Raw genomic sequence first — 23483 nt, 5'->3', positions numbered from 1 at the left:
AGTATTTTAACAGTTTACAAAGCAAGATATGTTGTGCAGACGTCAGTTACATTCAAAAAGGCAATGGTCAATTGTTTCATTATTCATATTACAATGCCTGCAAAGAGGGGACAGGGGAATTGAACCACTTGAATTAGAAAGCTTATATGAGAATGCAAGGAAATTTAGTCCATTTGTTCCAGAACGAATTCTATGATAAATTTTAGAAAGATACTTATTGGGAAAGGGGGAAAAGATAGGATTAATCTTATTAAAATTAATGTCTGATAGCCTCCATTGGTAAATATCTCTAATTGGGATTGGTGTCCCACTTGGCTGGTCAATATTTATAGCATTTTTTGCTATTTCATCAACCTGATGATTACCACTTATGCCAGAGTGGCTTGAAATGTACTGAAAGTAAGTTTTTATGCCACTTGAAGCAAGATTATCAATAATACTGTGACAATGATAAGTGTCAATGTTCAAATTATATTGATGAGCTGAGGCCAGCAGCTCAAGGCTTTATAGAGCGTCGGAATATATGATAATATTATTTGAACTTTCAATCAAAGGTTGGTTTTCCTTAAGGTGTTCTAATGCCATGATTATGGCATTTAACTCAGCAGACATTATAGATAAATTATTAAATAATCTCTCGCCCATTGCGATTTTCAGGTGAGGAAGGAAAACACTACTTGCAACCTTCTCATTCATTTTTGACTCATCAACAAATATTTGGAAGTGATTTTTATAGGTAATTGTATTAAGTTCTGCAGATTTATTCTGGACAAAAGCAATGGGGGTTAAATCTTTATTCCATTTTGAAAATTCAGTATTTATTATGGGAAATGACCAATTCCATGGAGGGGATTGGGGGAAAGTAGGTGCAATAGACTTTGCTGGTACAGGGAACTTCTTTTGAATATTGGCATACTCATCTGCAATACCTCTATACATGGCTGGATTTCTTAACCAATTATGTAATGTGTGTGAGCTATTTGATTCAATTTTTGTAAGATGTTTTATCAAGAGAAAGCTACGTCTCTCCCTTATTGTTGTTAATCCACTCTCCATAAGCAGAAACTTGGTGCTTGTGGGTTTCCTAAGACCAAATATGAGACGTATATGAAAGCCTCCCAGTCGAAGAGTTTGTCTTCTTGCCTCGGCGCTGCTTTAATTGCCACGCAATCGGTCACCTAGCCGCAGATTGTAAGAATGGTTCATTATGTTCCAAATGCGGCTCCGCCGATCACAAATCTACGTCCGATACCCCGTTTCAGAAGATATCCGTTAGCGTTGGTCGCAAGAAGCAGGGTCATACTTGCTATAGTGTAAAGTGCCCGAAAAACCGTAAACCCTCGAACTAATAACCTCGTCACTAACTCTTTTATCGTGGAATATAAATGGCTCTTTTATTAATAAACTTCCGTTTCTGGAAAGCCTCTTTTCTGAGTTTAGTGTGATTTCCTTCTTCTTCTTCTATTTAACAGCAAGCGGGCTTTTCAGTAAAACTATTTAGCCCTTTTCCTTTTGCTTCACTCTGTGGGCTACAGAGCTACTGGCTTGATTGCCTCATATTTATTATATATATTCAGATATCTTTCAGCAGATCTTTCAACTCAAGGAGTTCAAATATAAGATGATAGATGTTGATTTCTATGCTCTGTGTGCAGGTATAGTTGGCTAGGCTCTTGGCTGATAGTGAGATTTTGTGGTGTTTGAAGCATTTTAACAGTTTACAAAGCAAGGTATGTTGTGCAGACGTCAGTATATTAAATTCAAATAGGCAATGGTCAATTATTTCATTATTCATATTACAATGCCTGCAAAGAGGGGACAGGGGAATTGAACCACTTGAATTAGAAAGCTTATATGAGAATGCAAGGAAATTTAGTCCATTTGTTCCAGAACAAATTCTATGATAAATTTTAGAAAGATACTTATTGGGAAAGGGGGAAAGGGTAGGATTATTCTTATTAAAATTAATATCTGATAGCCTCCATCGGTAAATATCTCTAATTGGGATTGGTCTCCCACTTGGCTGGTCAATATTTATAGCATCTTTTGCTATTTCATCAACCTGATGATTACCGCTTATGCCAGAGTGGCTAGGAATGTACTGAAAATAAGTTTTTATGCCATTTGAAGCAAGATTATCAATAATACTGAAACAATGATAAGTGTCAATGTCCATCTTATATTGAGGAGCTGAGGCCAGCAACTCAAGGCTTGATAGAGAGTCGGAATATATGATAATATTATTTGAATTTTCAATCAAAGGTTGGTTTTCTTTAAGGTGTTCTAATGCCATGATTATGGCATTTAACTCAGCAGACATTATAGATAAATTATTGTATATTCTCTCGCCCATTGCAATTTTCAGGTGAGGAAGGAAAACACCACTGGCAACCTTCTCATTCATTTTTGACCCATCAACAAATATTTGGAAGTGATTTTTATAGGTAATTGTATTAAGTTCTGCAATTTTTTTCTGGACAAAAGCAATGGGGGTTAAATCTTTATTCCGCTTTGAGAACTCATTATTTATTATGGGACTTGACCAATTCCATGGGGGGGATCGGGGGAAAGTGGGTGCAATAGACTTTGCTGGTATGGGGAATTTCTTCTGGATATTGGCATACTCATCTGCAATGCCTCTATACATGGCTGGATTTCTTAACCAATCATGTAGTGTGTGTGAGCTATTTGATTCAATTTTTGTAAGATGTTTTGTCAAGAGAAAGCTGCGGCTCTCCCTTATTGTTGTTAATCCACTCTCCATGAGCAGAAACTTGGTGCTTGTGGGTTTCCTAAGACCAAATATGAGACGTCTTATATCATTTTGTGTTGTTTCAATTTTTTGCATCTGGGTCTTTGCACATGCACCATAGACAATGAGCCCACAGTCAAAATGGGGTCTTATGTGTGACTCATAAAACTGGAGTAAGGTTTTCTCCTTACAATCCCAGGGTGTGGAAAGAAGTCTTTTTAGTATATTTGTTTTTCTTTAGCATTTTTTTATTGTGTTTGAAATGTGGAGGTGGAAATTAAGTTTTTGGTCAAGCATGAGACCTAGGTAATTAATATGATTATCTTCTAGAATAGTTGTTTTTTTTAGAGTTAGTTTTGCATTAACATGGTTTCGCTTCCGGTGAAATTGGATTATTTTTGACTTGGTGGGTTCAATGGGTAAATCTGAATGTTGAGGGAATTTTTCAAGCGGGAAAAGTGACTTTTGCAGATTTGACTGTGCTATCTGGAAGGTGTTGCCAGATGACCATAGCACTAGATCATCAGCATATTGTAGATTCGTGTGGGGTAGGTTCATGTCCCAGAGATACAGGGCAAATAGGAGGCAACTGAGGACTGCTCCCTGAGGTAGGCTTTTGGTTATTGTCTTTTGGGGTGAAGAGGCTGAACCAACACAAACGATGAAACTTCGCACTTCTATGAAGGATTTAATAAATGATACTAGCTTAGGGGGTACTCCAAGGTTTGCAAGTTTGTTTAAAAGGGTTTGGTGGTTCACATTGTCATATGCCCCTTCAAAATCTAGGAAAGCTGCAACTAGGACTTTATTTTTTGAGAATGATTCATTTATTGCATTTTTTAGCAAAATGAAAGCATCTGCTGAGGAGTGGTGTTTCCTGAATCCAGTTTGAGTGTGAGGGATCATATTATTTTTTTCAACAAACCAGAGGAGTCTGTGATAGATCATTTTCTCCATTATTTTCCCCATCACAGGAGTAATCATTATGGGCCTATAAGACTCAGGGTTATCTTTTGCTTTATTTTTCTTTAGGATTGGTAGGAGGGACGAACATTTCCATATATTGGGGAACCTAGAAGATGCCCAAGAGTTATTATAACAATTTAGCAATTCTTGTTTGTATGAAGGTGTGAGATTCTTTATCCATGTAGGGTGTATATTGTCATAGCTGCCGCTAGTTTTGGTTCTAATATGATGTATTGCATTATTCAATTCCTGGATTGAAAATGGATTAGTTATGCACTCAGATCCTGGGCGTGGTTGGTAGGAACTTGGGTTCATAGGAATTGTGGACAGTTTGCTTTGGTTATTTTATGTTAGCTTATTAACAAAAAGAGTTGCAAATAGGTTAGCTTTTCCATTATCATTGTCATAATGGGTATTATTATGTATAAGCTCATACAGGAGTGGGTTGAGGGAAGTCTTTTTCCCACAGATGTGGCTTATGACTTTATGTATAATTGGCTCATGTGTTTCTTTGGAGAGATTATTTGGAAATTTATTCCATTATTCATGTTTGTAATATATTATGGTCTTATCTAATTAATGTTCTAAGTGTATTTATTTAATAGGTATACTAAGTTATGGTTTTTTCATGGGTTTTGTATGGTCTGCCTTTTTTACCATCCAGGTGTTGATTCACTAATATTTTAAACTTACTGTAAGGCTTCGCTCAAGCAATGTTTTCTAATGTGTTTTCTTGGGGATCGCGTGATCAGCTGTATTTATTAGTAAAAATGTCAATGCTTCAGCATGTGTGTCAACTGTTGTGTTAGAAATGCAGGTACTATGGGTGAAACTTGTAATTTCATCATTTAGCTTATTTTGGAACATAGACCAATTTGCTTTAGAGTTGATATACTTGGAGGTATGAGATAAAGTTTCAGAAGGTTCAGTTAGGGACCAAACTATAGCAAAGTGTTCAGTACATAGACTATCGTTTTTATTTATGTAAATTTTGTTCAAAAATTTAATGACACAATTTGTAGGTCAATTGTGGAGAATCTGCCACTTTTGGGGTTGAAATATGTATTCAGGTTTGGAGGGGTAGCAACAGCTAATTCATTATTATTTGAAGTCATATGCTCAATGAATTTACCAGCTGTATTTGCTGGTTTATTCCCCCACAAAAGGCTGCCATCTTCTGGTCACCAAACCACACCTCTTTCTCCTTCAGCACCTCGACACCGTCGTAACTGGTCGAAAATTGATCAAGCCTTATTCATCGAGTCAGTAGATTCAGTCCTGAATAAAATCAGCGTCCCATTTCATCTCCTTCAGAAGCCAGTCCAGTTACCTCAAAAAGAGGTTTCGATTTGTCTAGATATATATTGTACAGAAATCTGCCATGCTCTCCGCTTTGCAGAAAAACAAGCTGTTCCTTTGCAACGAAATCGTAAAGGAATCATTCCCGGGTGGTCGTCAAATCCAGATCTCGTCATTTCATGTAGTCAAGCAAAATTTTGGTTTTCAGTATGGAAAGAGTGTGGACGTCTGAATATGGGTCTTGTGAACAGTATACGGATTTTTACGAAGCGAAAGTTTTCTAAGGCCCTGGATTGGCATCGGAAAAACCTAGTCAATCATTATTCTGCCCGTGACAAACAAGATAGAAATATGATCTTCAATTTAGTCTCTAGTTCTGCAAAAATTCTTCTTCACCATCCCCAGCCGACATCCCTGAAGATGAATGGTATGCCCATTACGAATCGGAGTTCTCAGCTCCTGACTCCTCCTTCGAACAATCTTACGAGGCTGCCTTAGCTCAGTTTCTATCTTCTAATCCCGATGAAGATTTAATCGTCAGTACCCGCTCTGTTGAAGATGCCATCTGTAGACTCAAATGGAAAGGCTCATCGGGCATTGACGAAGTCAGTGCGGTCCAATTGAAACACGAAGGTAAACTTCTAGTGGCACATTTCTGTCTGCTTATGCAGATGATCTTCTCTCAAGGGATTGTTCCTGCCTCTTTCTGTACCAGAGATCTGACTCCTATTTCTAAAAAGGGAAAATCTGAAACTCAATCTACAGCATTCCGTCTGATAACTGTAGCTACATCACTGTGCAAGCTCTTCGAGTTACTGTTTATACAGGAGCTCGAAAAAGTATGCTACACTCCTCCGCATCAGTTTGGCTTCAAGCGAGGAACTGGATGTGCTGACTTAACAGTTATTGCTAATATCTTGATAGACATTATCATTTGACATCACTTGATAGTCAGTTTCTCACTAAAACTGACCAGAATATTATCAGAGCGATGTATTTTCGTTTTGCGAAGTATTTGCTTCGTCTACCTCCGTGGTATAGGAATTCGCATGTAAATGAAAATTTTAAAATCACAGACCCTGACGTCACCGTCGCTAGACGAATAGCGAAGCATAATAGAAAAATACGCCGAAATCAACACGAATGGTCCCATCTGCTCATTCAGTGAATCAGTTATTCGTTTTCTTTGTTGGTTCAGTTTGTTATAGTTTGTGTCTTCTTTTTTGTTTTGTTTTTTAAGTGCTCCGTCTTGTTGTATGTTGATTTGACGGGTTTTTCAATAAATAAATAAATCTGCATAGTATTGTTTTTCAATGCTTTGCATTTTTCTGGAAGCTTGTTCCAACAGTATCTTGTTGATAACACTATTCATGTTGAGCATGATCATATTAATTTTATAAAATTTAACCAGATAACCATTATAGGTGAAAATTATGTAGGTGTTACACAACTTCTTTAAGACTTAGCCTCAAAACTGGATGTATTCTTTGGTTAAAAAAAAAGTTTTACTACTGTCATCATTTGTTCGATCAACACGCTACTTTTCTTAATATTTTGAAGATGCCTTAACTATTGTTTGTCGCCTTGGACCCCCAGATTTCTTTATAACTGTGACTTGCAATACTGATAGGCCTGAATTTAAAGAAGAGGCAGCAACTGTTAAAATTGATGATAACTCTAATATAGAACAGTCCCCTCAAGATCATCCTGATCTCATTACTCGAATTGCTAAACTGAAATTTGACGATATAATCAATGATATTGATAAGGATCAGATATTTGGAAAGGTGGCAGCATATGTGTATGCAATTGAATTTCAAAAACGTGGACTGCTACATATGCATTTGCTCTTGATCGTGAGTCCTCAGGATCGAATCCATAATCCAGTTGAAATTGATGATCTATTTCAGCTGAAATTCCAATTTCCAACAATCCATTATTAAGAGAATTAGTCTTAAAGTGGATGATTCATAATCCGCGTGGGAATTTAAATCCAAATGCAAGTTGTATGATTAATAAAAATGGAAAATTCCAATCCTGCTTCAGTTTTCCAAAGTAGTACAATTCAGTCACATCTCAAGCAGATGCTGAAAAACCAAAGTATTGACGTTGTTATGATCCCAAGTTAGAGAAAATGAATAGAGAAGAATTTTCACATGACTGTGCTGTTTATCAATAAGATTCTAATAATCGTCGAATTACTCATGAAAATAGTCATGTTGTCACATATAATCCTCATATGCTTAAAAAATACCAATGTCACAAAAACGTCAAATATGTAGGAAATATAGGTCTGGTGAAGTGTCTATATAAATACATCTACAAGGGACATGATTGTGCTTCAATAAAGATTGTCGAAAATAAATGGTGCATGGTTTACAATAAAGCAGAAACTTATGTAGAAGGACTGCATTACAAGTTACAATATCCAGAAAAAGAGCCATGCATTCAACATTTAAATGTTCATTTGCCAGGACGTTGTCTAATGCAAAATATCAGCCAAGCCCAAGAAGATTTGGTATATATTGGACAACAAGGCTCAATGTTGCAAGCGTATTTTCAACACAACAAGGCGTTAAAACAAATGAAAAAGAAGGAATTTCTCTATTATTGGGAAATGCCTGAACACTATAGATGGGGTAATACTAGTACATGGGAACAAAGAATTCGCCAATTACGTGTTATTGAACAAATTCACAGCGTAAATTTTGTTGCTTTTCCCAAGAGCTTCTATTTACAAGTACTAAACCTTAATTAATCCACTTTATAAGAAAGGTGATAAAAGTGAGTTTGGTAATTATTGAGGGATGTCTGGTCTCTGTAGGTAGTAAATTACTTAGTAATATGATACTTTTTTAGACAGAGAGATGCTGTAGACAAAGCTTTAAGAGAAGAACAGTGCGGTTTTGGAAAAGGTGGAGGATGTGTCGACCAAATTTTCACTCTCAGGTTAATAATTGAGAAGTGCCTGAGTTATCAAACACCTTTGGTCCTCAGTTTTATAGATCATGAGCAAGCGTTCGATTCTGTTGATAGAAGAGCTTTGGTAAAGGTTTTATCCTTGTATGGTATACCAGATAAATACATTAAAGTGATCAGTGCTATGTACGAGAATAACACTGCTGCGGTTAAGGTAGGAAATGAGGTTAGTAGCTGGTTTTGTATTAAATCATTACCCAACGTCAGATTTTCATCTTCACTTATTCCTAACCTTAGTGACTTAGTCTTCCTAACATTAATTTTCAAACCAATACTAGCACCCTGAACTCGCAAAATCTCTAACACATCATTCATTTTGCTCACACTTTCATCTAGGGTGCTTAAGTCATCAGCATAATCCAAGTCAAGGAGACTTATTCCTCCCCATTTGATTCCGTGGTCTGCCATTGACTTTCCTGTGCTCCTTAAAACAAAGTCCATAAAAATAATCCATATAAAGGGGGATAGAACACAACCCTAGTATATTATTATACTTTTATATATAGTATGGTATTATACAGCCACCATATATATATATATATATATATATATATATATATATATATATATATATATATATATATATATATATATTATGTATCTTAGGAATCACTACTATCTAGGGTTTATTTTTCCCATCCATGCCATCTAGCTCTTTCTCAGTTTGCAGCAAAATCGATTGAATATAACTGCTGGCAAGCGGCAAATTTTTAGCCAGTGTTCAGACAGTACATTCTAATCTCTTGTGGTACAGTTTTAGTCGGAAAACTGGTACAGTTTATCTCACGTCCGCACTACATCGACTCCTTTACTAAAAGTTTCCTTCATATCTGATTGAGCCCTTTGGTGATGATAATCGTATCTGCTCTGTAGATGGCATTCCTCTAATTCTAGGTAATGTTCAAGCTCTTTTAAATTCAGTTGGTATAGTTTGCTCTGATCTCAATGAACTTGGCCTCCAAGTTGCTTCCTTGAAAACTGATTTTTTCGTCTATGGTTCACCTCAGAAAACCTCTGTAATTATCAACATTGCCTCAGCTGTAATTTTTCTGCATCGTTTTCTCTGAAACGCTTAGGTCCCTCGTTTGGCTAAGCTTTTAAGGCTACTTCTGCTGTCTACTTCTGCTTGCCCGGGTTAAAGGCAAGTTTCACAAGGTGATCATGGGAAGAGTTGATAACTTTTTTTTTGTCCCACGTGTCTTCTTGGTCCGATTTTTGAATTTTTCACATTGTCTGAGCAAAAGAAAATTCGATTTAGATTCTGCTGGTTTTGCAAATATCTTCTCCAGCTGCTGCTTTAGACTCACGACCTGCACATTTAAAGTAAATATGGTCTTGTTGGTATTTCTTCCAAAAATAGACCATCCTTTGGACAGATTCCGTAAGTGTCGCGAAAGTATCACAAACTTTCCAATTAAACATGGTATATAGTTTAAGTGTGTCTACTTAGTTGAGTTATTATTTTTCTTGTGGATTTTTTTTTAATGCTGTCATTTTTTAGTTTTTTTATACTCCTCTAAACTCATTCGTGTTTTGTATGGAGGGTTGAAACACATTATTATTATTATCCCAGGAAATCTCCTTTATTAACAAGTTGTTACTTTTATAGGCAAACTATAATAAAAGTTCACTTGTTTCTGCAACTGGAAAAAAGGACAATTAAGTCTTAGAAAAAGAGGGTACATATTTGTAATTGTTTTGTTATCACCTTTCTTTTTATATAAAAAGATAAATCCCTATTTCATCGTGCCTATAATGAAAGGGTGTATTCCACATATTATTTATATACTACTATTTTAATAGAATTTTTTCAGTCTTTTCCAAATCTATTTCCTGAAAAAAAAATACCTTGAAAGATTAAAATTCTCATTGTAGGACTCTTGTAAAATGACGAAAACATGAGATTTGATCTTGGGTTTTCGGCACAATAATGTTTAGACTACATTACTCTCTGTTTCAGGTTCAATATTCTACTACAGTTATGAGTGGGGTTGAAGAAGAAAGCAGATTTCCTGTAAGTCTTGATACATTTTATCATAAGATGAAAACTCATAAATATGTATTCATTTTGAGAGCATTTATGTTCTTGGATATTAAGGGGCTACCCAGTAAAAAAGCGCATGTTTTTTTGTTATTTTTTTTTTTTTTTTTAGTTAAAAGTGTGATCCATATTTATATGCAGGATGAAATATCAGACCTTTCATGACACCAAAACAGTAAGGATATTGGGACTCCTGTTGGTTGAAAACAGAACTCTAAAACAATCCAATTTTGATTACAGTATATAGCCTACTATAAAAGAATCTGGTTTTATTTGTTGATTTCAAATATGTCAAATCTACCTGTCGAAATTTAAAAACAAAGCAATTGTAACATTTGTTATTAACCTGATAGGACATGTGTATGATTATATAAAATAGGATGAGGGGGAGGGATGTAATCTTAAGACAGATATATGAAGATTGTCCTTGCCGGCCAACCGTCTACAGCCAAACAACAAGTGGGTCGTCCCCAAAGGGGGTGGGAGGATGTCGTAAGGAAAGATTTAAGGGAAATGGGAACTTCTTGTGAGTGTGTAAAAAGGGAGGCTTGGAATACATTGGGATGGAAGAGGATCATGCGTAGCTGTGTTGGCCTCAGACGGCTTGGTGCTGCAGTGAGTTGTTACTAGTATCTACGAAAATACGAAATATCATATTGTTCAGAAAATAAAGTCACGAATGCGAGCTTTTTTCTTCTTTTTCAGAGTGATTATCGAGCCATTGGTCATAGAATATCTCAGAGAATGCTAATTTAAACGAAAATTTGATGTTCTGGTGCCGTTTTGCAAAAGATAACGAACGATAGTTGGTTTGCAAAACAAAAATGGTTCTTGAAAGATCTTAAGCCGAACTGGCCAGCCATTACAAAAAACCAACAACCATAAAAATCTCTAAAAAAAAAAAAAACAAACGAGACTGTGGCCAGTGGAGAGAAAAGGAAAACAACAGAAACAAAACAACGCGGATATTTCGCCTGTATAAAAACAAGGCGTATTCAGCACGAAAAACAAAAAAAAAAAACAATATAAAAAAAAAAATAAAAAAAACCACCCCAAAAAAAAAAAAAAAAATACCACCCAAATAAAAAAAAAAAATTCCACTCGGCGCAAACTACTCCACGTAATGAAAAGATGTTAATATAAAGTTACTTCAGTGTGGACATCAGAGTAAATGAGGAAAAATAAAAAAACTGTAAATTACTTTAATTATTCAGTTGCAAAATAATCCTTTTGTTAGCTATTACTGAAGCAAATCGTTTTGGTCTAGCTGGTAAAATAGTCCCCTGGTGATTATTTAAAATCTTTACTCCCTTATTGACATTTGATTCACTCTTTAGAAGGTTATCATAAATTGGGTCAATATTTAAATTTCCCGTGTCTCTATTTATGGAAAGGTTAGCAAACATATGTTTTTTAATTTCTATGGCTTCCCTGGCCCATTGGGTGTACCCCTTATCATTAGAAATAGCCAAGGCTTCATCAAATTTTACAAATTGATCTTGTTGAAGCCAAATATGCTCTGCTAAAGCTGAAACGATATTTTCTGGAGGCTTGATTAATTGTAGGGTTTTTTCTATTGAATTTCGGTGTTCAATAAACCTTTCAACAAATTGTTGGTGAGTCCTACCAATATAGAACTTCCCACAAGAACACGGAATTTTATACACCCCACTTACTAAATTTCCCCGAGTTAAATCCTTACCAGAACTATAAAAACTACTCATTGGTCTCAGCGATTGGAAACATGTATCAATACCAAATTTACGTAAAACCCGTGAAAGTTTCTCCCCCAAACCAGGTACATATGGTAATGAAATGAAGGTTTTTGATACAACTAAATCTAAAGACTGAGAAACCTCAATAACCCTACTACTATGTTTGGCCCGTCTATTTTCAATTATTTTATCAATGAACTTAATTGGATAACTATTACAAAATAAAATATCCCTCAAGTATAACAATTCCGAGTCCAGAAAGTCCTGGGAACAGATTTTAAAGGCTCTATCCACTAGTGAAATTACAACCCCCCTTTTCACCGACATAGGGTGGCAAGAATGAAAATTTAAATACCTATCATTGTGCGTAGGTTTTCTGTAAATCGAGAAAAGTAAATGGAAATCCCTTTTCATCATTCTTGCCACCCTATGTCGGTAAAAAGGGGGGTTGTAATTTCACTAGTGGATAGAGCCTTTAAAATCTGTTCCCAGGACTTTCTGGATTCGGAATTGTTATACTTGGGGGATATTTTATTTTGTAATAGTTATCCAATTTATTTCATTGATAAAATAATTGAAAATAGACGGGCCAAACATAGTAGTAGGGTTATTGAGGTTTCTCAGTCTTTAGATTTAGTTGTATCAAAAAAGCTTCATTTCATTACCATATGTACCTGGTTTGGGGGAGAAACTTTCACGGGTTTTACGTAAATTTGGTATTGATACATGTTTCCAATCGCTGAGGCCAATGGGTAGTTTTTTTTAGTTCTGGTAAGGATTTAACTCAGGGAAATTTAGTAAGTGGGGTGTATAAAATTCCGTGTTCTTGGGGGAAGTTCTATATTGGTAAGACTCACCAACAATTTGTTGAAAGGTTTATTGAACACCGAAATTCAATAGAAAAAACCCTACAATTAAGCAAGCCTCCAGAAACTTTCGTTTCAGCTTTAGCAGAGCATATTTGGCTTCAACCAGATCATTTTGTAAAATTTGATGAAGCCTTGGCTATTTCTAATGATAAGGGGTACACCCAATGGGCCAGGGAAGCCATAGAAATTAAAAAACATATGTTTGCTAACCTTTCCATAAATAGGGACACGGGTAATTTAAATATTGACCCAATTTATGATAACCTTCTAAAGAGTGAATCAATTATCAATAAGGGAGTAAAGATTTTAAATAATCACCAGGGGACTATTTTACCTGTTAGACCAAAACGATTTGCTTCAGTAATAGCTAACAAAAGGATTATTTCGCAACTGAATAATTAAAGTAATTTACAGTTTTTTTATTTTTCCTCAGTTACTCTGGTGTCCTCACTGAAGTAACTCTATATTAGCATCTTTTCCCTACGTGGATCAGTTTGCGCCGATTGTACATTTTTTTTTTGTTTTTTTTTGTTTTTTTTTTTTTTTGGTGGTGGTTTTATTGGTTTTTAGTTTTATTTTTTTTTTTTTTTTGTGTCTTTCGTGCTGAAGACGCCTTGTTTGTATACAGGCGAAATATCCGCGTTGTTTTGTTTCTGTTGTTTTTCTTTTCTCTCCACTGGCCACAGTCTCGTTTGTTTTTTTTTTTTGTTTTTTTTAGAGATTTTTGTCTCTGTTGGTTTTTTAAAAATGGTTCTTTGTAAAGCAAAGACAAATCTTAGTTTATAGACTGGAGTAGGGAATACAAAGTGTCTGCAAATGTTTTCAGCTTAAAAAGTTTTTTTTTTTGGGGGGGGGGGGAATAGTAATTTAGATTCACAATTTCCGTGTATTTTAAAAATGTATTTATATTATAATGAAGCATGGTGGTGCCCACTCCTTTTATTGATAACTTGACTGTCAGGTAATCTTTTTATGGAAGAGTGTACATAAACATCAAAAAGTGTAATTTTAGGCCCAATGTTTCCAACTTTCCATAATTTACCCTTCAGGTCAGTATTGAAGAGGGAAGTAATTTCCAGTCCTCCATTCGTATGGATAAATTTATTTAGACTAAACGTAAGAAAATCATAATACTAAGCAAGGTAATAGAAAAAAAATCTCTCTTTGAATAATTGGATTTGTGACTTTCGATTTGATTGTACTATTTTATAAGAATACTTTTTTTTTGTAAAAACTTTGTCGTTTAGTTTTTCTATTTCAAAAGTATTAGAAAACGGTGTCTAAATGAAAATTTTGAAACCAACAAACATAATTTTTAAAGGGATCTATTTTGTTTATTGAAGCAATGTCTTGAATTGGCTTGCCATAAATGATACACCTGTAGATTTCTACGCATTTGAAAGAATTTATATAAAGGAAATAAAATATTGATGAATATCTATTGCACATCCGACTAATGAAATCAGATTAATTGTTAAAAATATGATGGTATAAAAAAGAGATAATTCCTAGAAATTATATCAAAGAAAAACTCAAATATATATATTTTCTGTTTAGTAAAACATAAATGGCACTCAACGCCTCGGGGGTTTAAGAGATGGTATCACCCCTTTTTCGTGTTCCTTTCTGTCTGCTTTAAGCTGTACTTATTTTATGAGTTTATTTCTTCTCTTTTTAAGTTTTGATATCACTATTTTATTAAATTATTTGACATAGTTTTGTTTCGAGTTAATTGTAGGGATATTTATAAAGTTCCTGCTTGCTCTTCTGCTTAAGAACTAAGATGTTGGATTTGAAAATAAAATCTGAGGCACAATTTGAAAGTTTTCGATCCACCTTAGTTTTTTTATCGATAATATTTTAATTTTATTTGTACTTGAATATTTAGGGTCGATGGATTGAGGCATTTTCAATCACACGGATTGATAATATTTATAATTCGGGTAGGCAATGGGGCAGAAGCCATCCTCATCCTGTTTGCAACCTTGGTTGTAGACGTATTTCAGTTTAGGTTGTAGTTTGGTTGTATACGTATTTCAGTTTAGTATTTTATTAAAATAACCTTTTCGTGTTCTATTTTGTTGTAAGTGTTTTTAAACAAATTGTTTTTGTATTTGTTTTTAAACTTTCAACAGAATTCAGACGTCATAAGGCAATACGGCAAATTGCTTTCCAAAACTGCTTCTTCATTGATTTACCCTAGGTCCATTCTGCATGCTCATGAATCCTGAACACACTTGGCGTTTTTTTACCGAGCGTTTCTTAGAAGTTATAGGATAGTGTTGCGACTTACACATTGGGCTGTGAAAAAATAATGCTCGGTAAAACAAACACCGACGGCAGCAATGGAGCCGTTCATTGTCACTGTAATAAACAAACGGCAAAATAAACGATCGTTTACTGTAACGCCTACGCCGAGATGATGACCTATGGAACAAAATGTATGCTTACACGCTCGGCAGTTTTTACCGCTGACGACTGCTGATGAGAGTGTATGTTTGCAGAGAATATATCATAAAAAAAAACTAAATCGGAAGTCATAAATGAATTTATTTTTCCTGGGAAAGGAGAGGGCAATTGTAAAGAAAACAAAAAAAAGCAAGATAATTTGATTAGGAAGTGCCCAGAAATTCAAGGAAGTTTGAAGTGTTAGGGGTTTGGCCCAAAATTAGCCCCTACCCTAAACAAATCCAAGCCTATTTATCATAAATTAAAAATGAACATTTATCTAATTTATGTACCCTAAACTAAATACTATTTTAACAAAGTTGAATTAATTTACATTAAGAAAATTTCTATCTGTTGGTTTTCAGAATATCTTCTACTTTAACTGCCCCCCCAATGCATGTATTTTAATAAATTCAAACGAATATAGGGGGTATACAATGTGTTTTTCGATGTGCTGGAGGGATTTTTCGTTTTTTTAAATATTTTCAATGACAATTCAGAAAGGCTCTGTTCAATGAAAAAATGCGGAATAAGTTTTCCTAAGCTTGCACCTGCTTAACAGGCAACTGCTTCGAAAATCCAACTTAACCTCACGAATTACGTCAATTGAAGAAGCAAAGCAGTTTTTGCTACTCGAAAGGTAGCAAAGTGATTTAGCTTGCTTCAGGCACTTCCTGCTTCAATAGATCAATGCCTTGTCTCCAAAAGGAACTAGTTGCAAAGAAGGTTAAGAACGATCAAATTTGGCATATCTCTTGTATCCCTGTCACAATATAAGGATTTTCCTCATTGAATAACATTAATTGTTAATTAAAATTCATTGTTAAGTCAGATCTCTGATCTACTGATGTTGCTACTAACTACTACTAACAACTCACTGCAGCACCAAGCCACCTAAGGCCAACACAGCTACACACGATCCTCCTCGATCACAATCTATTCAAACCTCCCTTTTTACACCCTTCCAGGAAGTTCCCATTTCCTTTAAATATCTCTTTATGACGCCCCCCCCCCCAGACGAGGGCGACCTGCTTTCCGTTTAGCCTTAGACGGTTGGCCGAAAAGGTCAATCCGGCAATCTGGTATCCTTCATACGTACAACGTGTCCAGGAAATATCAGTCTTTCTTTTACTGCAGCCCTTGAAAGCAAAGTTTAACCATATTTTCTGCACAGCTTGGAGAATTAAATGCAGCCGGCTAGCCGGGCCTTCAAAGAAGCGCTTGACAATTTCTTTGGAGAACTTCTAACAGATATATATCCGCCTTCTAGGATAACCTTGCCCCAGGACCATATTTGACCACTGTCATCGCTATAGCTTCTAATATTCTAATCTTCATTTGCAGACTTATCTTCCTATTTTTCCAAAAAAAAATTTAACTGTGAAAAAACAGCCTGAGTCTTGGCTATTCTACTTTAAAATCTTCACTGCTCCCACCGTCTTTACTGCGTCAATAGAATATTTACCACCCAGTGTGTAAACGCTAGATTTGCAATGTTGCAAGTCAATTAGAGGCCATAAATATTGTATTATTTTCGATGTCACGAATCAGTGTTTCGATTTAAACGCATTGTAAGTTCCGAGCCACAGAGAAAAAGAGATTGTATTCTTGCAACATGTATTGATAGAACTAATTTCTTTAAAAATATCTTGGGTAGAATCGATCCAGCCAAAATTAGTTTGGCTTTTCTTTTACATATGGGGTTACTTTGCCTAAGAAATCAAGGATGTAATTTTCAAGCCGATGGGAAAAACAAGGCTTATTAACCTTTTTTGGACCCCATCAATTGTTTGGTTTGAGATGATCAAAAACATTCCAAATTCAGTAACTCCTTTTGGTCTGAACTGACTTGGCAAATTGTCGTGACCGATTGTGAAAAAAAGTTTTTGTCCATTTTCAGGTGTACCAAATTTGTTTTTCAGGTTTTTCTGTGCATTTGGATCCCCTTTACCGAGGTTCTCACGGATATAAGTTTCAAGCTGTTTATAAAAAAAGTTAATAAAGGTGTTTGCCCACTTTTAGGCCCATTGTCAGAAGCGGAGTTTTGCTCACAACTTAAAAGTTTGTTTATGCATCACGATCCCCTTCGCTCCAGTTGTCGTGGTGTAGGTTTCATCCCACTCGAAAAGAAGGCTGTTAGCCCTCTTTCCGGGCAAACTTATATTTCTCCTTTTTTTGCGTTGGTGCCCCCATGGTCGTAGGACTTACGGAAACGTTAGGGGCTTACGGGCCGAATTGACTCTTCGGCCTATTTTGGGGTACCCTTGCCCCAGCCTGACTATTTTTTTATATTAGGACCGCCTTCGCACAGGGACTTAACTCTTTTGAAGAGAAGGCGCAATTCATTGACTAAACCTGGTGAACATTTATAGTTATGGCAAAGGGCATTCGTGCGGGGTTTGACCTATGTGAAGGTAGGACTACGTTTTTGGCATGCGCATCTAATTGCAATCGCCTATGGAATCTTAATTAAGTTCTGCTGGGATTAGCAACTAGGATTTGGGTTATGGGTTTGAGGCCTGATTCACTCTGCCAAGCAAATTTGAGTGTCGTTATATTTTTTTTCTCTCTTTTTTCCTCATTTAGCAAAGTTCTCTCACTTTTTCCTTTTTATTTTATTTGGATATGTTCCTTTCTGAATTTTAATGAAAATCAAAATAGATGTATAATAAAGGTCAAGGTCTTTCAAAAACTCGCATCAAGACAAAAAAAGAAAAAGGAGATAAGAGGAAGTATGTAATGAAGTTCGAACGACTAATTGCATACTATTCTAAAAATAATGATTGTTGACGCTTTGAAAGTTTACTCATGAAATCTAACGGGCTAACTTATGCCCGAATTGCTTTAGGATAGGGGGGTAGCATTTTGGGTCTCAGGCAGATTCAAATAAAAATAAAAAAAGTATATGGCAAATGTAAGAAATTTTGGCGGAAATAAAAAACATCTTTTTGTGGAGGAAACCGAGGCCAAATTCTCCTCTCTCCTCTGTGCATGTACTTGGTTGACTGCTCACATCAAACTTAACTAAATTTAATATGTGATTCTAGCAATTGGCGTATTCAATTATGTAGATCTGTTTTTAATTCCTGTTTTCTCTCTTTCTGATATAGTCATCCCGTCAGAGAAAGAAGAACAAGCTATATGATAATGACAGCTTTGTCTACCCGTCGTTTTCACCAAGAAGAACTCCAAAAGGAGGCTCAGCAGCGTCCACCCCAACGCGTCATAGTCTCTCTCCAGTTCGCCGTACAAAATCCCCAACACCTCCTCATGCCAAACTGTCAATGACTCGTGTAAAATCTCCGATATCTCGCGCAAAATTGCCACCACCACCACCCCCTCGTAAGAGCTCTCCACCTTCTCGTGCAAGATCTCCCCCTCTTTCAAGATCCCCTCTGCCATCTACTGCTCTTCATGGTGCTCCTAAACAAGTGCGTTTGGCTCCAAAAGTGAGACGAGAGGTAGAGCTTTCCCCACCGCCGGTTGAGACGAAAAAGAAGAGACCTATACCAAAATTACACATACAAAGGAATTATGATTATTCAGGGCTTTCTGCTCTAGTACGTGATAAGGAGCTCGGTGCCCGACTTAGGAACTTGTTGAAACTTCCCAAAGCACATAAATGGGTTTGCTATGAGTGGTTTTATAGTGATTTAGACAGGTTAGTTTAGTTATTTATCCTTATTCATTCAATTAACATTAGGTTTTTAATATGTCACTTAATTTAACCAAATTTATGTTCCTTAAATATCAAACTCACGCAGATATTATGTCGTACAACTACCTGGTACATATTGGATTTTATAGAACATAGCCACTTAGACTATCCTTGAGCTTCTACCTCTGCTATGATTAAATTAAATACAGGGTTTATCTAAAAAAAAAAAAAAAGATACAACCTTCCTTAAGCTTCCACCTGTTTGGTGAATATCTACCCCTTGGACATATATAATATCATTAAATAAAAAAAAATTAAAAAGAGAAGAAAAGAAAGAAATAGAAAAAATCCTGCACTTACCTGACTTCTGGTCACAACAAACCTTCCTACAAATAATTAGTTCATTTTCCAACACACACAAGACCCCTGCTTCTATCCAATAATTCAATTTAATTCAAACAATTTCATTTTAAAAAATTAAATTCAATATGACAACAAGTTGCACTAAAACACAAAAAATGCTTGAAGAAGCGACTGATTCGGTATCATTCATGCCAAATCATTTTAACTTCAAAAAAGAAAAAAAAAGGGGGAAAGACTAAAAAGATATAGAAAAAAAATACAAATTAGCTTATAAAAAAAAAACAATATATCAGAAAAAAAAATAAAAAAAGAATTTTCTCTCATTACCAAATACATTACCAAATTCCTGAAAAAAAACCTTAATACGATTCTTAAATTGTGGAACACTTTCTGTTGGATGAACGAGACCTAGAAAATGAATTTCAAACTGATGGGCGTAACAGTCCTGTTAGATAATCTCTTATTTCAGCAACCTTTTAAAGTGTTACGCTTTCTAAAAAGTGATTCAGTACCACGTGCTTTCAGCATCACGATTATACCTACTTATGAACCTTGTAGCCTTATTCTTCCGAACTTGAAATCGCCTGGAATTACAATTAAAATTACTCGCTCAATTCAAACACCCATAATTTGAATAAGGTGCGGCTAAGGAATTATGCAATAAGATCAGAATTTTGAAAGGTAAAAAGTGTTGAAAACGTATCAGAACTCCAAGGTCTCTTGCCAACTCGGTTACCAACTCAGATTTCGATCCAGTATGAATTAAACATCCACTATCCAGGATCCAATATCATCCACAAAACTAAGAAGAATAATTTTACAGTTAGAATTCTAATATACACCTTGGTCAATATCTATTGATTTCATAACATAAAAACTTAGTCATTAATGTATACTAGGAATAAAAGTGACCTAAAACAGAACCCTGTAGCACACACAATTCAACTGCTCTTTCACTCAGCTTAGCATCAGACATTTCTTCTTACTGGGTCCTGCCCTTCGAAAGGATTTAAATAGCTTCGTTATCTTTCGTCTAATTCCACAATTCTCTAGCTTCGTAATTAAAATTACATGGTCAAGAGTATCGAAACACAGTACACACAGTTTTTACAGTATCTAAAAAAATAAACACCGCCTTAAAACCCTGATCTAGAGTATCGTTCATGAATTTTTCTTTTTTTAATGTGACTCGTAAACAGGGACATTTGCAAAGGATCGTGTAATGAAAAATTGCCAAAATCCTGCGCGAAACCTGGTATTCTGCAAATTAGTCTAACTTTGTGACAAAAAAAGAAATGTACACATGCTTGTTTAAATTGCATATAATGTTGTTTGACCTTTTTTCTATTTTACTTAAACCATTTGCTGAAAAGTAATGGAAACCACTCTTGGGCCTCTGATGTCAATGTCCTGTAAAGTATTGCAGCAACTGCGACTCATAGTTCAAAGTATGTAGAAAAATGCAACTTTGTTCTATGGGGAAAATAGTTGCACGCTACTTTTCACATTTAACCTTAGACATAGACAACTCCAGATATGACGTTTGTATGGGCGAAACAATAAGGAATTGGAAACGCTACTTTTCACAAATTTCTATATCCATGAACTTTATGTTTTGATTACTTGTATTACAGTGGCGGTTCTCGCCTCTCTTGCGTCGAGGGCCAAATGTTAATTAGTGCCCCCTCCCCCCCCCGCCTCTCTCTCCTAAAAAAATTCCTGACCGAATTTTTAAAATGTTTTCATGCATTAACTGAATTGTTTACAATTTATTAATTAATTAGTAATTGATTTATTTGTTATTTTCCAATTTTATTATTTAAATTGTTTAATTATTATTAATTGTTTTAATCTTGGTTCATTTTTTACTAATTAATTAATACTTTATTAATTATTTTCCTTTATAAACTGAGCCCTCTAATTTGTGTTAATAAAAATGAAATTTCAAAAATTACAAGATGTTTGTTACCATTAGATTATTTATTTGAAATTTTGTGCCCCTAACATTTCTGCGCCCGAGGCAACTGCCCCTCTGTCCCTCCCCTAAAACTGCCCCCGCCGTATTACGACTGTGAACGATTTAAAGCGTAAGCACCTGGGAAACAGCTTATTTTATGAAACTTAAAAATAAAACTGGTATGAACAATAAGAATTTAAAAGATCAGAATTTCTGGTTTCGAGATGAACTTTGTGCTTGGTGGGAATCCAAGGGATTTTCTGTTGGGAAAACTGATTTGGATTTCCGGTCCCATATTGGGGACTGGAAAAAAAATTCTAGCCGGTCTGGAAAAGTTTCTCGAGGAAATCACAGAAATATGATGCCCGAACACAGTATTAGAAACTATTTTCAGTCGTACATTTAATTTTCTCCTACAGAACAGCTCATTTCTTCTTGCTTCCTTTTACAGCCTGACTCAACTAAATATAACAGGTATCGAATTCAAAAGTTCATGAAAAGTCTGTTTAAGCAAGGTAGTGTACTGAAATTGGATTGAAGTAAAAATATATAAGAGACAAAGAATTTTTGTGTATGTTATTAACTTTATAAGTATTCGACATTAATCGATGTTTAAAAACTTTTCTTTTGTAGCTTGTGGCTTGTTTATTACAGCTTGCATACCACACAATATGAGTAAATGACAAATTTACACGGTAAATATGTCAAAATAAAAAGTCACATCTGAAATTTTAAGGCAACTAAAGTAAATTTTTGCTCTTCGAAGATCAAGACTTAACTTTCCGTTTAACTTCTTGAAAAAACCTCACCAATAAATCATTTGTACCTTTTTATGGGATGTGGTACTTTTTGTGTGTGTGTTACTTTTGTCTGGCTCTGTGAAAAATTAGATTGTAACCATAAAAGGATGTTTCTAAGTTGCAACTTGTTTAAAAAGGATTCTCAAAGAAAAGAGCAATAGTAAATCCTTAAACGAGTAGAAATAAATTCATATAGTCAGAACGAAGAGATAATTACCACAAGTAGAAGTAGGACTACCATCCCCTTGCATCCACTAAAGGCTAGAGTGTCATTGATGTATTAATGAAAACAAAACATTTGGGGGAACTATGTTTCCAATGTAAACAACTAGCTTTCAAGCCGTTCGGTGGAAAAATGGCCCTTTTTCTTGTCCTGTTTCTGGAAAAGCAAAATTTTTTTCACTTTTTGTGCATTAGGGTTCCCATTACTTACGGATGTAAGATTCAAGCCATTTCGTGGATTTGTTTTCTTTTTTTTTGCCCTCTTTGGGCTCTATTTTCTGGTGACAAACTGGAAATACTGTGAGTTAAGAAATGAAACCTGACACGAACAGAAATTAAAATGAGTAATCAATTAAAACTTAAAATGGACATGAATTATCACAAATAAGACCACCCTTCCAAACCTCTCTGAAGGCTAGTATCGTTTGCGCTATGCTGGAAACTACGCCTTTCGAGCACTGTGTTTTCCATTTTTCATAATATCAACAAATACAAAAAATGTAAATGTTACTTAAATTTACTGGAAAGAAAAAATGATTCTTGGAATAAATGCATTTGTGACTTCGCATTTACTTTTATTGTTTATTCTTTTGATTTCATTTGATCGAAAGTATAGAAAATCGATTCCTAAGTTAAACTTAAAATCTAAGTCGACAATTTTCGAAAAAGTATAATTTATACTGAAACAAAATATTGTGTCGACGAATTAATAAATGACTAACTGACTAACTAATTGATTTTCTGTATTTTTGAAGAAAACACCAACGAAAATAAGATTTAATATTTTATTCATTGTAATAATAATATTTCGTTTTTGCCCTCTTTACAATAAAATCGAACTGAGACTTAGGAGAGAACCATGTTTAAAATCGCGTCATATATGAATAGAATTACTAACAGTACCTTGCAAAAGTATTTGGGACGGGGTCGATACAGGTCCCATAGGCAGACGCAGGCGCATATTCATTTTGAATTAAGAACTAGAACGATGGATGGTAGATTAAAATTTAAGATAATGAGAGTTTTCAGATAAAATGTTCGATCAGTCGTAGTTTAGTGCATTAATTGCACACCAGAATCACCTGTATGATTCGGGTTGAAACAACGTGCAGCATGCATACCTTTCTTCTAAAATATTGCGGAAGGGTGTGGTCTAGGTATGTTGAAGTGGGCATTGGCTCTATTTTATTTTTCCAAGTGTGCAGATTGAAAGTCCTTGCTTGATTCTGGTTCAAACAAGGTGCAACGTTTCGAGATTACTGCTGAAAAGTTGATCATGGAAAAGGTGGTGTTGGAGGAAGCATTGGCTTAATTTGGTCCTTCAACCATACAGATTGGAATTCCTTGCATGATTTTGGGCTTAACAAAGTGTTCATACTATCCTTTCAACTAAAATGTATCGTTAAAAAATAGA

The 23483-nt window shown here is 35.2% G+C and overlaps 1 protein-coding gene across 2 annotated transcripts in view; it reads left to right on the top strand.

The window, feature by feature from the left end:
• Window positions 1–23483, top strand: part of LOC148955313 (protein lin-9 homolog) — a 53507-nt gene that overhangs the window by 8776 nt on the left and 21248 nt on the right. The window contains exons 1-3 of one of the 2 annotated variants that reach the window (XM_089101460.1): window positions 2366–2444; window positions 9957–10010; window positions 18180–18730. In XM_089101460.1, coding sequence (XP_088957586.1) covers window positions 9978–10010; window positions 18180–18730 — 584 coding nt within the window. In that variant the 5' untranslated portion in view covers window positions 2366–2444; window positions 9957–9977. Of the gene's footprint in view, window positions 1–2365; window positions 2445–9956; window positions 10011–18179; window positions 18731–23483 lie in introns of those variants that run through there. The other variant, XM_089101468.1, reaches the window with a different exon arrangement.

Source organism: Artemia sp. Qi Xiang Cuo, chromosome 2 (genome assembly GCF_049724085.1).
Source record: "Artemia sp. Qi Xiang Cuo chromosome 2, ASM4972408v1, whole genome shotgun sequence".
NCBI lineage: Eukaryota > Metazoa > Arthropoda > Branchiopoda > Anostraca > Artemiidae > Artemia > Artemia sp. Qi Xiang Cuo.
Note: the sequence above shows the minus strand (reverse complement) of the source record. Positions and strands in the feature narration are given on the sequence as shown.